An 18,441-nucleotide genomic window follows, 5' to 3' on the forward strand; every position below is an offset into this window, starting at 1 on the left:
AGTCCTGCTACATGACAACCTCCCAGATTTCCAGAGCCAACATTGTTTTGTTTTGTTTTTTAATTTTTAAAAGACCTATTTAGGCCTGCCCACCTTTCATGTGCCAGGAGTGTGTCTGCAACTCCTTGCTGCCCTCAAGCACTTCCAGAGCAACCCTAGTTGAAAGGGACAGAGCTGAATGCATAGATCTTGACATTCTGCATCAGTGTCCCTAGCACCCTGGGAGTCTCTGTGTTCTTGTTCTTCTCAGCTAGAATAGTGAGATTGTAGCTATTATTCCCAGTTCTTTCAATGGTCTTATCTGTGAGCACACAAATGTGTGAATAATAACAGCTTTTCCTGGGCACTGTGTACTGGGAATGCGTTGCTGTCCTAGCTTGGAAGAGTATATGCAGGAAGTTTTCTCTCACTGCTCTTTCCAATGGATAATGTTCTTGACACCTCCAAAATGCAAAAATGCAGAATCAAAAGAAATATTTTAAAGATTGTGGGTAGTGTGACTCAGTCCAGCTTAAAAAAAAAAACAGCAATAGTTTGTAACATAACTTTTTTGTTTGTTTTTTATTGTACTAGCTACAATAATTTTTACTGTTGTCTGTTGCTCTTTTGAACAATGAGCTTACTGTCTCTAAACCCTAACTACTTTTTAGAATGACACTGGGAGCTAAAAAAAAATCTGATGTTAGGATTCAATTAAATAGAAATCTCTGGGGGTTGTCCTGGGCACTGGTAGTTGTTAAGAGCTCCCAGGTGATGCTAATGTGCAGTCAAGGGTGAGAATCATTGAGGGCAGAGATCGTATCTTTCTACACATTGAATAATCAAATGAACCTGTTGTTATTGAGCCACAGATGAAAAACACATTTAATCCAATAGTTCTCAAACTTGAGCATACATCAGAATCTCCTGTAGGGTTTGTTAAACACAGCTTTCTGGGATCTGTCCCCAAAGTTTCTGATTTAGTAGGCAAGGGTTGGGGCCCAAGAATTTGCATTTCTAACAAGTGCCTAAAGTGATGCGGAGGCTGCTGACCCAGGAACCACACTTTAAGGACCATTCATCTAATTGACATGTCTAATTACCCTGAATTAAGTGAAATTATGAGGAATTGACTGACACATCAAAAACCGATATTATCTTCAGAACACTATTGGATTTAATCATTTATTGAAAACTAACAAGTGGGCAAAGCTATTTGCACTTTGGTTTAATTAAAAGCATTACAAACGCAGTACTGAAATAACTTGACAGAATGGTGGGTGATGCAGTACTTACAGTGCATCTTGTTAGATTCCTGAAAGTCTTCATCTTCCTTATCCACCTGATCAGGTGCAGTTGTAAACATTCTAATGTTATCATCCAGGAGTAAACTCTCGTTCTCATCAAATACTGTGGGAAACAAATAGAACTCCTTATCTACACCTTTCTGTGAACAAAAATGAAAACAATGAGGTGAAGACAGAATAAGTAAAGCAGAATTTTCCATTTACACAATATTATTTGTGCACAAACGTGCCTAAAGGAAGGAATCAGGAGTTTCTATTCCTCTTTGTAAACTAGGGCTCAGGAAATATTCCACTTGCCCACCGAAGTTTTCATTGGTTTCATTTATGGTTCAGTATGGTAATCTGAGCCTCTCCCTGCATCTAAAAGTTCTAGCTTTTTTCCCCTACCTTCTTGTCCATACCAATTGAAGCCACTAAAAATAATTGTTAAAATAGGGGAGACCATGGATCTGTGCTGGAAATCCGGGAAGATCTCATCCACATTTATGAAAACTGGAAGGATTCCTGTAAGACAGAGCACGGAGGAAGCAGATTGAGGAAGAAATTATCTTGAGTGAAGAAATAACCTGCTAATGAATTGGAGTGGAGAGTCACACAATCTCCAGACACCTGGACAAACATTCTCACCTCCTATCCCCTACCCCCTGTCAAAAATAGGAAGCAAAAATGCTGTCTGGTCTATGAAATGATTCAGTCGTTCAGAAGAAGGTAATGAGTCTAAGAAATCAAAGCAAATAAGCCCCTGAGAGTAAGTTACCCCCTCAAAGGAGAGAACACTTTAGAGATTATGGCATGTCTTTCCTTTACTATCATTCTTTCAGACGAAAAACATGATAATTAAATTGAAAAAAAGTCCAAGTAAGGCAGAGACCTGAAGTTTAGATTCTGCATGGAACTGAATCAGTGATGAAAGTGATCTAAAGAAAGCTTCCATAAATCATAGGAAATGATTCAAAGATGAAAAATGTACACATAGTAATAATTTTAGAAAGAGAAGTTACAAAAAGGAAAGACGCAATCATAAAACGTACGTAGTAGTGGAAATGTTCACCACAAAGGGAAATTTACTAGAGTATTCTGATTCAAAAGCTTCACTGAAAACAAGACAAAATAGAGACCTATACCGAAAATGTCCAGATCAAAATTTTTGAATTTCCAAGATAGAATTTCTATAATAATCCATTTTAATAATGTTATCATGAAAGTAAAAACTCAGGTTGATATTGGAGTTATCTAGTACAATAAATGTCAGAAGAAGATGAAGTAGCATTTATCTTTTTGAGAAGAAAAAATTATGACACAAAAATTCAACACCAGGTGAAGAAGAACAAAAGACATTTTCAGATATATAAGGATTCCAACAGGGACTGCTATAATTATTTCCATACTAATCTACAGAGAAAACTTCAATGAAAAGTTTGCACGTCATGTTTTCTAATCATAATACAACAAAACTAAAAATCACTAGTAAAGGACAAAAATTAAAAAAAAATAAGAATACTATATTTGATTCAAATAACTCTTTAGGAGGAAATAAACATGAATTATTAAGGATTTAATAGGTAATATCCATGAGAACACAAGTCAGAATGTACGGAATAAAATGAAAAATATACACTAAAGTCTGAAAAGCCTTTTATTTTAAGAAAAACAAAAGAAAAATAAATGTAATGAAAATTTTGGAAAATTAAATGAAGAGGAAAGAAATTAATAAAGACAAAAGCAAAAATTAATAAATTAAAATACAGATAAAATAGCTAAGCCTAAAAATGTATTCTTTGAAAGCAACAAAATACATAAAACTCTGGCAAGTCTAATAAAAAAAAAATTGAGAGAACCAAGAAATATCACATTAGGAATGAGAAAGGAATATAACCATACATATGGCGGAGAAAAAGTAAAACCATTATACTCAGTAAGTGTGATCTTAGAAAGGCTTAGAAAGAGTTGCCTGAATAGACCAATACCCACGGGTGAAAATAAAATGAATCCTGTGCCTGGCATGGTCAGGCTTAGAAAGAGTTGCCTGAATAGACCAATACCCACGGGTGAAAATAAAATGAATCCTGTGCCTGGCATGGTCTATTTTTTTGAGAAGCTCAAGTGATTTATTTCTAATAGAAAAACACTAACAGTAAACTACAAATAGAATAAAGCACAACTAATAGTTCATACTTAATGGTAAAATAATACAGATGTTCTCACTAAGATCCTACACAAAATGAGGCCACTGACTATTACCACTATTGTTTAATATTATTTTTAATATTCTACTCAACACAATAAGGCAAGGAAACAGCACAAAGTTGAAATATTGGCAAAAAGAAAATAATTAGCATTATTTGGAGATAATATAGAACCTATATGAATCAGCTGGAAATTATTTGAATTAAGAAATGACATATTTAAGATGTCCAGTTACAAAACAAATATTAAACAATAAACAGCATTTCTATAATGATAGTAAGCAATTAGAAAATACCATGTAATGCATTATATTAAAAAAACAGGAACTCAATAAAAATATGCAGAGCTAGCATTTAAAAAGCTATAAAAATTTACTGAATAGCTTGAAATAAAGGGTTGCTAAATGAAAGTCTAAATATAGTTAAGAGATTAAACGCTCTTCAATGAAAGCTGTCCACTTAATGAAATTCCAATAAAAAATACCATTGGCAGTTTTTTAGCTTGACAAAATTATTTTAAAATTGATCTGGAAGAATTGTGAAAGTAGCTAAGAATAATTCAAAAGAGAATAATAACTCTTCTCTTTGGAGAATAATAACTCTTTGCAGTAATGGGTGAATATGTTCTATCATATTTTAAAAACATTACAAAGGTACAACAATAAAAACAATGTGGTACTGGTACAGACAGAACATGTGGTAAACTAGTAAACCTAGAGAAATGATCCAAATATATATAAAATTTATTATATGATAAAGGTGACACTTCAAATCAGTGGACAAAGAATAGATTGATTAATATGTAATGCTCAGGTAACATGAAAAAATAAACTTAGAGCTCTACTTCTCACCAAACTCAAAATTAGTTACAGGTAGCACCTCTAAGGTACTTATTAAAATGTAGATTAATATTTGTGTACCCTTATAATAGAAAATAACTTTTTAACCATGATACATAAAGATAGGGATTGATAATTTGGCTATGTAAAATTGAAAATAGTTATAACATCACAGGCAAACAAACAAAAACAAAAAGAAAAAACACCTGACCATAAGCAATGATGGAATATTAGAAAACACCAGAGGCAAACAGGGAAAAAAAAGGCAAACGTACCTTTTATATGGAGTGTATATACATACATACATATATATATACACATTATATATATACATATATACATTATACATATATACATATATACATTATATATATATTATATGGCTTAATATATAGATAATTTATGGATTAATAAAGAAATAAACAATTGAAAATGGATAACTGCCATCATTAGGAAATTGAAAAAAGAAGTACAAATGGTCAATAAATCTCATTATTAACTAAATTACACATTTAAGTGAGAATGAAGTGCTGCATTTCACCTATGAACTTTGTAAAAATTAAAAACTAAGGCCGGGCGCTGTGGCTCATGCCTATAATCCTCACACTCTGGGAGGCCGAGGCGGGTGGATCGCTTGAGGTCAGGAGTTCGAGACCAGCCTAAGCAAGAGCAAGGACCTGTCTCTACTAAAAAAATAGAAAGAAATTAGACAAACAACTAAAAACATATAGAGAAAAAATTAGCCGGGCATAGTGGCGCATGCCTGTAGTCCCAGCTACTCGGGAGGCTGAGGCAGAAGGATTGCTTGAGCCCAGGAGTTTGAGGTTGCTGTGAGCTAGGCTGACATCATGGCACTCTGGCCTGGGCAACAGAGCCAGATTCTGTCTCAAAAAAAAAAAAAAAAAACCTATACTCAGGGACGGGCATGGTGGCTCTTGCTTGTAATCTCCATGCTTTGGGAAGCCAAGGTGGGAGGATCGCTTGAGGCCAGGAGTGTAAGACCAGCCTGGGCAACATAGTGAGACTCTGTCCCTACAAAAAAATAAAAATTTAACTAGATGTGACGGCATACACCTGTAGTTTCAGCTATTTGGGAGGCTGAGGCAGGAGGATCACTTGAGCCCAGGAGATGGAGGCTGCAGTGAGCTATGATCATGCCATAGCACTCCAATCAGGGTGACAGACTCTGTTTCTAAAAAAATTTTTTTAAATTTTTAAATAAAAAGTAAAAAATAAAAACTATGCTCAGTATTGGTAAAGGGGTGGAGAACATCCTTTCTCATGGACTTTGTGGCAGTGATTTTCAAACTTTTCAATTGCAACCACATACAAAGTATATTTCACACTGGGACCCTATACACACACTCACACACACACACTCACCAGAAAAGAAATTTCATTAAACTCAACTTGTTCTTGCTGCATGTGGTATACTCTGATATTGTCTCTTCTTTCCTACTTGATATTCCAAAAAATTCTAGTCACTAGTTACAACAGACTAAAGGGGTCATGATCTGCAGCTTGGAAATAACTACTTTATGGAGAGCAGTTTGACAAGCACACAAAATGCTGAAAATTGTGCCTAGCCTATTACTTAGAAATTCAAGTCCCAGGATTTGTTCCAATGAAATGAAATTAATGGACATGTCTGAGGGTTTAGTTAAAACAAAAAACAGTATGTTAAATACAAGAGTGTTCATAATAGTAAAAAATTGGAAACCATCTAAATGTTTAACAACAGGGAATTGGATAAATAATTTATGATACATTCATATCTTGAAGTACTTTGCAGTCATTCAAAATAAGACTATAGAAGATTTTTTTAATGATATGGAAGGATATTCATAATATTGTTATGACAAATTACACGCGATATATACAGTGTGATCTCTTTTTTGTGATGGGAATACTTTATTGTCTTTTACTTCTATATGTTTTCTTAATTTTCAGAATGTTCATGAAATGCTTTCATATTAAAATGATATTTTAAAAAAATAGTTGTAGAGGTCAGGAACTTGCTTTAGAAGTTGAAACCTACCTAACAGGTACAATGAACACTATTCAGATGATGGACACAATTACAGCCCTGACTAAAGCATTATAAAAGCTATCCATGTAGCAAAACATTTGACCCCTTAATATTTTGAAATTAAAAAATAATAATAGTAATGATGCTGATTGGTCTCACCCTGTGTTGTATGCAATTAGACAGTAAACCCTTTTTGTTGGCTCAGTATGTCATAGCTTACCCAGGGTCTTTACCTATATTCATTTCATTTGTTTCTTTCAACAAGAAAAAATCCAGACCATCAAGATAGGTCAGCAGGGCAGGTATTGCCTCCATTTTACTGATGATTCAGAGGGGCAAGAGAAATACCAAATAATCAATCTGAAGTCACATGGCTAGTAACAAAGCCAGGATGAGGACTTCTAATGCCTCCATAGAACTTTTTGTGTTGTGGCTTTTTCATTTGCAAAATGAAGATGATGAAATATGTAGAGGCTAAAACTCATTTTAAATATCAACTCATTGAGCATCCGTTCCTTGCCCACAAAAATTGGGATTACAATATTTGGCCTCTTGGTTTGCTGTAAAGGTTAAATGAAGTAATATCTGTGAAAGTACCTGGAAGGAGTTTAATAAACATTCGTCTCCTTTTATCGATATTTCTTCCCAAGGTAAGCACAAGATCAAAGAATAGGAATTCAAACCATCTTTTTTTTTCCAGCTACATGTTTTAAAATGGAAGAATAAACTATAAAGTAAAACAAAAGTTACCTATAGTGAGGAAGCAGGGAATAGGTGAGAGGAGAGGGAGGATAAAAAGCTAGACTTCTCTGAGTATACTTCTTTTTTGCAGATTTGGTGTTGGAGCCATATAAATGTTTTACATAATTATAATATTGCAATTTTGAAAGTAATTTCTGAAAAAGAGAAGTAAAATAAATAAATTTGTATATCCAGTGGGTGGCAAAACTATGTAGAGAACTTTTTTTTATTTCAGAATTTTATGGGGTACGCACATTTTGGTTATATAATTTGCTTTTGTACAGTTTGAGTCAAAGTTGTAAGTGTACCCGTTCGGTGTGAATTTACTCATCCCCTCCTCCCTCCCACCTACTTGGATTTCCCTTGAGTTTTACTTTAGTATTGAGTACATGTGGTTTTTCTTTTTCCATTCCTGCGACACTTCACTAAGAAGAATGGCAGAGAATAACTATTCCAAGTGATTTTAAATTTGTAAGTGACAGAAAATCCCTAGTGGGATTTACTCTAAGGACAAAAGGAGTGGCAAACAAATTTTAAACTGTTTTCAGTAATTGTACTGTTGGTTGTAGTTGTGCTTCTGAGACTGTTGTGTGTATATTATGGGATAAATCAAGTGAATATTTATGTTAGTGTCATTAAAAACTAAAATTTTTCAGTGCAGTTGAAAGCCAATACAGATGTAAGATTAATAAGCAACAATTTAATAACAAACAAAAAATATGTAGACTCAAATTTGAATAGAAAGTATCAGTAGGGAATCATGATGAATTTATCTTAAATTTTTTCCCCCATTTCTGTCCACTGAAAATGCCCAGAAACAATGATTAACTCAACAGCAATGAGCACCTCTCCTGCCCAGATTGTGGTTCTAAAAACAACTTTTCACCATAAAGAACCAAGGCTTTTGGGAACAAATGGCTGATTCTAGGTCTGGCTCAGAAAATGTGCAAGATGAGCCTGAAATATCTTATTGTACTAGGAAGTAAAGAAGCTTCAAAGACTACTAAGTCATGTAAAAATGATGGAGTCAACTTGACTAAACAAGTCCCCTAAAGGCAAAAAGGATACTTTGAACATCAATAGGGATAATAGCAATCAATTGAGACACACCAACTATGCCTAAGTCCATATGAGTTCAAAATACTACCTAAAAAGAAAAGAAATTATTGAGAAGCTTTAAAGTATGCTAAAGAAAAGTGATTAGTTTGAAAACTTGTAAATATGGGGAAAGAATCAAGTATCTGTTGTTTTGTCTCTGTAGAATATGTACCTCAGGATAACCAAGCAATTCATTAAGGGAATTTTCTCTTTACAGATGTATGCTAGCTAATAAACAAAGAAAGAATGATGGAATTAGAATATTACTTTTTTTTTTGAGACATGGTCGTGCCTTTTTGCCCAGGCTAGATACGGTGGCATCACCATAGCTCACTGTAACCTCAAACTCTTGGCCTCAAGCCATCCTCCCATCTCGGCCTCCAAAGTGCTATGATTACAGGTATAAACCACCATGCCTGGCATAGAGTATTATGCAACTCCTGATTAGTTTATGAATCTAGGAACCGGTCACCAGTGGCTGATAACATCCCCAATTGAGAGACAATTAAAAGTTATGTACACCTTCATAGAAGTACCCAGTACCACATTTGAAGTAGTCTTGCAAGAAAAAAAAATCTAAACTGAATCTGATCAAACCTTTAGATCTAGCCACTGGTTTATAGGGAATAGAGGGGGGGAGAAAGAAACATGTTAAATGACACCACCGGGATGCAATAAGTAAAATACAGACATGGGAAACTTCTACAGGATCAATAACTCTTGCAACAGAAAAACTCCACAAAAATAGTCTTAAGAAACATATCAATTGATTGTAGTATGTATAATTATCTGGATACTGATTCAAACAACAAACTGAACACAATTATAAGGCAATTGGGGAAATGTGAATATTGATTGGATATTTGATAATATTAAGAAGTTATTACGATATGTGTGATTATTATTTTAAGGTATGATTGTATTGTGGGAATTTTTAAAAGCATTCTTATCTTTTAAAGGTATATACTAAAGTATTTATTTTGGAGATAAAAACAGTGATGAGGCTAGGTATTTCTATGCCAACGAGTCATTTCTCATTTCTAAAAAATGTTTTAAGCAATGTTTTCCTTAGTAAATGTTGACTGAATCATTATCATTAAGAGGTGATATTTAAATGTGTGCATAAAGTCTAGTTGTATCATAAAGGACCTTAAGTCCCATGGAAAATCTCCTTTCCAACCCAACAATCATGTTAGCCAGAAAATCTCTGCACAATAGAGATCATAAAAGCCTGAGAAAAATTTATAAGAAATAGTATGTGTAGAATCCTCTCTGCTTCAAAACCCCAAATTTTCCTTATGATTGTAATTTAGAGAAATCGAAAAATCATTTTCCTTTTTCCCTGACTGGACTTACCTGTCTTCCGTTTGCATGTAAACTTCCTTTCTTGCATATTTTCATTGGCCCAATAAGCCCAGTGAATATATCTTTGGTGAGATCCACAGCAGAATAATACATCTTAGATAGGCACACAGGATCTGCATAAGTAGGTCCTACTTCTTCGGGAACAGTCCATTCGTATGTGAACGTTGCTTTGGGTGCCACATGGGAGGCTGAAGAAGGAGATGCACCTGTTGGAAAGGTCACATTAGAGAGGTTAAGTGTGCTTTCTAGAGCAGTCATTTGAGCCACAAAGTAGGCTGGGTTTAGTCTAGGATGACCCACTTCTGAGTTCTTTGTTCTGAATTAGAATGACATCCTACTTGTGCTGCTGTGTCAGATGACAGATCAGTGTGATTTCCTCCAGAAGGACTCCTTTAAACCTCTGTCTAGGATTGGTGTCTTCCTGGTGCTCACACATCTCTTGAAAAATGTCCCTAGCACCTTTTATGTTATGTTGTATGTATTTCTCTCTCAAATGGAACTTAGTCTTCTTTAAGGCAAGCACTGTCTTTATATTTCTATCAACTAGAACAATGCCTGGCAATCGGGAGTAATCAGTGCATTTTCTATTGAATAAAATAGAACTGAAAATAATTATAGAACTGAAAGGAATTTTGCAGATGATCCTGTTTAAGTCTTCCAAATTTACACTTGAGGAAACTGAGGCCAGAATGACCAAATAACCTGCCCACAGTCACCCTGTAAGTGCTGGCAAAGTCACTAGTCTTCATTGGTCAAACTTGATCAAACATGTAAAAATAGGCAAAAACATCTACATGATGGAATATTTCATATCATTAAAATTATAAAATGCTCATAATGCTAAGAAAACCAACTCTGGGTACAAAATTATAATAGTAAGTATATTTATATGCTATGATTCAACCATATTTAAAATATATATTATATGTACACAGATGAAAGTAGGATTATATAAAAATATATTATAATAGTGGTTGTCTATAGAACTATAGATCATTAATATTTTTGGCTATATTTTTCCATATTTTTCAAATATTATGAAATAAGCATCTAACCTTCTTGTAATTATAAGAATATTTTTTAATTAAAAATCACCCAAAGAGTACTACCGAAATGTATAATTGATACAACCCAACTAAATTACTATCAGCATTGCCAATAGTCATCCAATTAAGGCAGGACGAAGAGGTTTATTTGCTTCCTGGCATGCTGCCTAAAAATAATACATGAGCAGGTTCCTTGGGAGTTCCTGCCTTCGGTTTTTGCAGGACACTGCAAGTGACCAAAGGTGGGTTATTAAACATTGCTGATTGTTTAGAGTGCTGTACTCACTTCCATGTGGGGAGTTGGAATGTAGGGCATAGTATGTACCCTCGTTGTTCTTGCTGAATCTCACCCCAGTTGGCTCAATACTGAGGGGATGTGCTCCTTTGTTATGGAAGGTGACTCTGATGGTGTCTCCCACCTCTGCCCAAATGACAGGACCTAGGGACAAACAGAATTATTATCCTTCCTTGGTATATAATGTACAGAATGCATAAAACAGTTATTTTCTTTGGCTGTATCCTCTGGCAAGAACCAGTAGGAGCAACATGCTTATTTATGGTGAATGGAAAACTTGGTTTTTGAAAAGTCCATTATCAATCTGACTTGGTGAGGTTGGAAAGAGATGAGAAGGGCTTTTTGATCCACCTTTAGATTAATGAAATTGTTTATCATTTTTGTCCAAATCAGTTAATAAGCTTTATATACCTACAAAAACTATTCGGTGTCCAGACTCTCCTTACCTTAATCTCCTGTTGGCTGGATGTGTGCCATTTGTACCAGGAGCCAGAGGGTGCTATAAATTTTTTTTTTGTTTTTTTGAGACAGAGTCTCACTCTGTTGCCCGGGCTAGAGTGAGTGCCGTGGCGTCAGCCTAGCTCACAGCAACCTCAAACTCCTGGGCTTAAGCAATCCTACTGCCTCAGCCTCCCGGGTGCTATAAACTTTAACCACCCAACGCAAGTATGGTAAATTGTCTCAGATGTGAAGGATAACACTGTTTTGGATTTTCTATCATCAAAATTAATATTATTACCAATTATATTATAGAATAAAAAGTAGATATATAGTACATAAACACTGTATGTAGTATACAAAATGACATTTATCCAGAGCTTCCTATCTGTTCTTCTGAGTGTTTATGTGTATTAATTCATTTGATCCTTATAACAACTTTAGGAGGTAGGAACTATTATCGTTCTCATTGTACAGAAGGGGAGCAGGCACAGAAAGTTGAGTCACTTTCAAATATCACACAGCTAAGAGGTGAAGAGTGAGGACAGTCTGAATCCGGACTCTGTTCCCCACTATACCACGTTGACCAGTGCCTGGGCGAGAACAGGTCTCTGGGCTGTGCCTGAGGGCAGCCTGCAGATGCAGCCTGTCTCATTAGTAGCCTGGATTTTATTTCTAAGGGAATGTACCTTTAGCTAAAAGCAGAGATTAACAATTTAGTTATCTAGTTAGACCAAGTCACAAAAGCACACAATTCCCCTTACCTCTTTAAAGAAAAAGAAATCATCTGAAGTCAGCATGGCTTTTAATGATGAAGACTGACTTTTGGTAATTTACATTGGGAAACGTAAAAGTATTTAGCTGCTGCATTTTATGGATGTTTGATCCGCCACATGCCTACTTTATATATAGAAATCATGCTGTAGGTCCTGAAGTTTCTGTTCTTTCTGAGGTTGGTGTGGTCCAGGGGAAGAGACTCACCCAGGATGCCAAGGTGTTCCTCTTCAGGGCCTCTCTGCTTTCGATTTGTGAAGGAGGCGTCTGTGTACTCACGATAAACCAGCTTTTTATAAGAGCCTCCAATTCTTGTAGCACCTTGTTCAAAAAATACCTCTGAGTCACTGCCAGAAGAAAAAGTGTTTAATGCTGTGGTTGAAGTGGAACAGAAAGCAGGTATTCACATAGGGTACTAACTGAAGAGAAAAATCATGGTCAGTGCTTAGAGATGAATATTACCCAAGATTTACAGCAATCCATGCCAGTAACTCAAACAGAAGCAGACGGTTCTAGGCCACTCATGGATGTTCAGTTAAGAAATACAAAATCATGGAGAGGTTCACTTTTTCAGATGAAGTGAAAACATTTCAAGAAGGTCCATGCCAACCCCTGACAGTTAATTGTTCTACAATAGAATCTTTTTATCAAATTGTAAAATGTTTAACAATACAATAGCTACTCTTTATGGTGCATTGACACCATCCAGGTGCTCTGGAGCTTTTATTTATTAGCTGAATTTCACAAGACGATGCAAGAAAGTTGGTATTATCGTCTCCATTTTACAAATGAAGAAATTAAATTTCAGAAAGGTATTTGACTTGCACATACACTCCATTCATCTATTCCTTCACTTGACAAATATATTGAACACCTGCTCTTTGCCGGGAACTGTGTTACATGTTGATGACGCAACCGTAGGCAACCTGGACTTGTCCCTGTCCGCATGGACCTTATGTCTGTCAGAGGAGACAGACTATGAACCGATCAAAATAATAAAATGTAATAAGCACAGGGTATTATGGGGCATTTCTCCTGAGGTTAGGAAAAGTGGTGGGGAGAGGCCACAAAGGCTTTCCAGAGAAAGTGATTATTTAAAACTATCTAGAGGAGAAGTAGAGTTAGCAAGATGAAGTGTGTGTGATGGGGAGAATAGGGAAGGTAAAACAGCTTGTGGGAGGGCTCAGGCGAGTGAGCATGACATGTTCTAGAAAATATGGCAGAAGCATAGCATGGAGGGCAGGGCAGAGGGGCAAAGAATGAGGCATGGGGACTTGGGGGGTGAGTAGCAGGACCTAGTTAAGGTTTCAGGATTCCATCCCAGGGCAGCAAGAAGCCTCTGAAAGACTTAAGTCTTCAGAATTAGTGTTTCAGGAGGATCCCTCAGGCAACTGCCTGGAAAATTTGTTGAAAACACAAGACTGCAGTAGGGAGACCAGTCAGGAGCCTGCTTTTATAATCTCATTGAGCAGCAGGGTGACTCCAGAAGTTCTGGCAAAGAAGATGGAGAGAAGCAAACAGCTTTCAGAGATATTTAGGATATAATGAGGCAGCACTTGAAGAGAGAAAGAGGGATGGTGCTCAGCTTTTAGACTTGGGCACTTGGATAGATACACGGATAAATGGCAGCACTATTCGCTGAGACAGGAGGAAACTCAGATTTGCAGAGGAGACAATGGATCAAGGTTTCAACATGTTGACTTGGAGAGGGCTTATTCAAGTGGAAGTGTCACTAAGAAGTTTGAAATGTAAATCTGAAATTCACAAAAGCCTTCTGGGTTGGGGAGGCAGCTTTTGGGAGTCATCACATTTAGATACCAATGTAGCCTGGGACTTAAATTTATGGTTCAGGAGTCACAGGCTTGTGTGGAGCCAGGTCCAGCTGTCGACTTGTGTGTGACATTGGGTGAATTACTTAACCTTTCCAAGCAGGGAATTTTTAAGATGGGTGTCAAAGAGAGTTTCTCTGAGGAGATGATGTACAAACAAAGACTTGGAGCAGGGGAGTAGCATAAGCCCATTGACATTTTTGAAAGATCACCTTGGCTGCTTTGTGGAAAATGGATAGACTGAGACAGGAAGAATGGTGGGGAGGCTATGGAAGTCATCCAGACAGGTACAAAGAGTACCATGTGTGCACCAAGGAACACTATCAAGAGAGTGAAAGACAACCTACAGAATGACAGAAGTATTTGCAAATATCTGATAAGGAATTACTATCCTGAATCTATAAAGAGTTCCTACAAGTCAACAACAAAAAATAACCCAATAAAAATGGGCAAAGGACTTGAATAGACAGTTCTCTGAATAAGGTACACAAATGATGAACAAGTACATGAAAGGGTGCTCAACATCACTAGTCATTAAAATAATGCAAATCAAAACCACTATGAGACATCACTTCACACTCAAGATGGCTATTATAAAAAAAAAACAGAAAATAACAAATGTTGGGTGATAATGTGGAGAAATTGGAACCCCTAACATTGCTGGTGAGGCTGTAAAATGGTGCATCCGCTGTGGTGGTTCCTCAAAAATTTTAACGTAGAATTACCACATGATCCAGCAATTCCATTGCTAGGTAGATATGCAAAGAATTAAAAGTACAGACTTGAACAGATATGAGCACCAATTGTTCATACCAAAATTATTCACAATAGCCAAAAGGTGGAAACAACCCAAACGTTCATCAACAGATGAATGAATAAACAAAATGTGGTATGTATATACAATGGACTATTATGCAGCCTCAAAGAAGAATGAAATTGTGAGACATGCTACAACATGGACAAACCTTGAAAATGTCGTGCTAAGTGAAATAAATTAGTCACAAAAAGACAAATATTGTATGATTTCACCTGTATGAGTTGCCTAAAATAGACGGATTCATAGAGACAGAAAGTAGAATAGAGGTTGTCAGGGGGTGGAGGAAGGGTAGAATGGGGAGGTTATTGTTTATTGGATACATTTCCATTTGGGATGATAAAAAAGTTCTGGAAATGGATAGTGGTGATGGTTGCACAACACTGGAAATGTACTTAATGCTGCCAAATTGTACAGTGCTATGCTTTCAGAAATGGAAAACAAATTAATTGATTTATCTAATTGTATTCAGTGTTTTCTTAGGACTTTGTCAAGCATTTGATAACTTTTGAACTCATCTTTTTTTTCATGAACACAAAAGTTATAATTCTCAAACTTGGACTCTTACTCCAAACATCTTAACAAATATTTACCAGTCTAGTTACTTAATTTCAGATACCAGAGAACATTTTAATTGCAGAATCAGCCTTTTATGGTTCTTTTGGGTCTGGGAAGATCGTATTTTGAAATAGTAGTCTTTTTTGAGAATTACCTTCCAGGTGCTGTTAAGTTTTCTTTTGTGAAGATGTCTGTACCAGAGGGAGCATAGTTCCAGATGATTTCCTCAGCAGCAATGTAGTAGTGTCTAATCTGTTTCTCGGGGATACCAACCTTTGATGGAGATTTGTTACAGTCCTGGACCTGGAAAAAGGCCTGCAAACCAGCTGAAATGAAACAGAAGGAGGCATTAGCTAATGGAGCCAATGTTTCTCTGTCATATTGCCCTGTAAACACTGCTAGTGAGAAGACAGATGGAAACTGAAGAAATAGACAGGTAGAAACAATACTGTAAACTAGGGTAAACAGCTGTAAATAAATTACTGATGGAAAATTCAAGTTTTTAAAAAGACATACATCTTTTTATGTACATATAGCATAGAGATATTAAGCACACTTGTTTTCAAAATATGGCACCAGTTTCTGTGGGGTTTCACTTGGTGATACTTTCGATGAGAGAAAAAGGACAAATTTATAGATAAGCAAAGAAGAGCGGCTTTGACATATTTTAAGGGGTAGTGTTGGGTGGAGGAGGAAGAACAGGATAAGCATGTATTACAAAACAGCTGGGCACCAGCTGTGCACCAGCTGTGCTGGGCCGTCTGTGGCCTGGGGCATATTTGACAAAAACAATTGTTTGCAGGTCAAAGTAACATATCCAAACACCTAAATTTAACTTAATTTCTTAATTAGACCAATAGTGTAAACTGATATTTTTCAAGAACAAGGAATGTTTTTATTGCCCAAATTAAAGAGATAGAGGAAGGATTTATCAAGTTAAATCAAGGAATAACCAGACTCAAATTAGGAACAAAGTTGGTTACACTTGATAAAATAAGTAATAAAAAAAAGGCTACTTTCCAGCACAATATGCAAATCTTCTGGTTTTTCCAATATTGTATATTTTACAAAGATGAGAAACCATATACAGTACTATACTTTCAGGGCCAATTGCTCTTTTCCCAAAATTAATATATTTTCAGATCTCATTACTTTATAATATTCCAGTCCTTCAGTTATTTTTATTACATTATGATAGATTCCATCATAAGAATAAAACTGAGATAGCAGTTCAAAGCTCAGATTATTCCAAAGATATTTAGCTTTTAGATTCTAATTCCCAGTAATCACTTTTTCTTAGCTAGTGGCTAACTTTAGGTGAAGATGCCCTACCTTTCAGATGGTTTAGATTCTGACAGCTAAGCATCCATTCTCCAGGGCTCTGGGCCACCATCAAAGCATCAAAAAGGGTAGCAGGAAAGAGATTGATTGTATCAATACGGTAATTCTTGTTAGTCAATGTTTGTCCATGGAAGAAAGCTGCATGCACATCAACTTCATTACCCATCCCAAAAAGATACCATTTCACTCTGTCTTCTGCACACATGGAGAGTCCTGGGAGACTTCCAAAAGTGTATCCATTCACAGCTGTAAGTCAAGAGCAGAGTTTGTGACTACTAGACATTGGTGCTAGAGATAGTGTAGTTACCTCTACAGAAATAGAATCAATTTGAGATGGAAAATATCTGGCACACATGCTGGTATTCCTCTCTACCATACCCATGTCAGACATTGCAAATCAATCACATAACTCATTTTGGACCTGAATTCACCCTGAGGATTCTTGTCAACACCGTATTACAGATGAACACAATAGCAGAGATGAAACCTATTTGCTTTCTTTGTTATAAACTATACACATTGGTTGTATGTGTGTTTTGCTAAATACAGATGTGTGCGTATATACATAACATACACACATATAGTGAATAGAAAATAGATTGAAGGTTATTTAGTAATCAATCAATTATTAATCATGTTGGTTGTGATAGTATGGATGTTTTATATTTTTTCTTTTTGCTTATCGTGACTTTTTAAATTTTCTACTACAAATTTCTTTTGTAATAATAGCATAAGGAAAGCATTTTTTTTTTTTTTGGATATTAGAAGACAAAATTGGAAGCAATATGAAACAGGAAAAGAAAGGCAGGGGAGGGACAGGAAAGACCAGCACCACAAAGACCTGAAAGTTCAAAAGCAGGGTGGCCTGAGACCCTTGGAAGAAACTTAGGGTAATTGTTCAGACTGGGTGGTTCTAGAAATTTTCTGAGTGGGAATTAGTTCTGGGAAGAAGCACGGATGCACCAGAAGCGACAGTGGCACCAAAACAAACACATCCAGAGAAGTTTGAGTATCTTCTTCTATTGTCTATTTTTGTTAGTACATACCAGAGACAGGATTAAAGTACAGAAATGGGACCCTCCAGCTAGATATAAGCAAAAGTTGGAAATAAAAATCTGTACTTTGTTCATTAGTTTATCCTTCTACTTTGGTAGTCCAGTTACTTTTATGTTCTCACTTTTTGAGTAAAGGTTATTTTGAAGAAGCTAAACACAAACAAATAAACAAAAATCTATACTTATTGGTCTAATTGGTGTTAAGGGATTTGATTTCTCATGAAAATTCTGAGGGATAGATAATCATTATTTTGTGCCTGAGAACTAAGAGAAAGCCCAGTCTATAGAGAAAACATTTCTAGAAAAAGTAAAGTGAACTAAAATATAGAAAAGAAAGATGAACCATCAAAGTTGCAGTGAGGACAACATAGCATGTAAAATGAATACCTTTTAGAACAAGTGGTTTGAACTATTTTCTTAAATATAGTTAAATGCTTTATAATATAAGTATAATTTTAAGCACTTATTAGTTTAATAATTTCACGCTGCCTCAAATAATTTTTAGAATGAGTTTGGAGGATAAATAAATACATTAATGTAACATACATATTGCATTAAACCATAATTGATGTTTTATCCTTATCACTTTGGGAATAAATTTGGTCTATCTGGCTTTACCTGGCTTGGAGTTTTGATTTTGACCTATTTAGCTGGATATCAAGTTGTAAGTCCAATATGCTTTGTTATCAGGGCCACAGATTAAAAACATACTCCTTATTCATGTGAGAGAAGAAGCTTAGCATAAGT

The 18,441-nt window shown here is 35.8% G+C and overlaps 1 protein-coding gene across 5 annotated transcripts in view; it reads right to left on the minus strand.

The window, feature by feature from the left end:
- LOC123630156 (ceruloplasmin) overlaps positions 1–18,441 on the minus strand; it is a 55,468-nt gene that overhangs the window by 25,332 nt on the left and 11,695 nt on the right. For all 5 annotated transcript variants that reach the window (XM_045539434.1, XM_045539435.1, XM_045539436.1 and 2 more), the window contains exons 5-10: positions 16,631–16,885; positions 15,453–15,624; positions 12,305–12,444; positions 10,877–11,029; positions 9,536–9,750; positions 1,276–1,426 (exon numbers count right to left, since the gene is read on the minus strand). In XM_045539434.1, coding sequence (XP_045395390.1) covers positions 1,276–1,426; positions 9,536–9,750; positions 10,877–11,029; positions 12,305–12,444; positions 15,453–15,624; positions 16,631–16,885 — 1,086 coding nt within the window. The remainder of the gene's footprint in view (positions 1–1,275; positions 1,427–9,535; positions 9,751–10,876; positions 11,030–12,304; positions 12,445–15,452; positions 15,625–16,630; positions 16,886–18,441) is intronic.

This window comes from Lemur catta, chromosome 1, assembly GCF_020740605.2.
Source record: "Lemur catta isolate mLemCat1 chromosome 1, mLemCat1.pri, whole genome shotgun sequence".
In the NCBI taxonomy this organism is placed as follows: Eukaryota; Metazoa; Chordata; class Mammalia; order Primates; family Lemuridae; genus Lemur; species Lemur catta.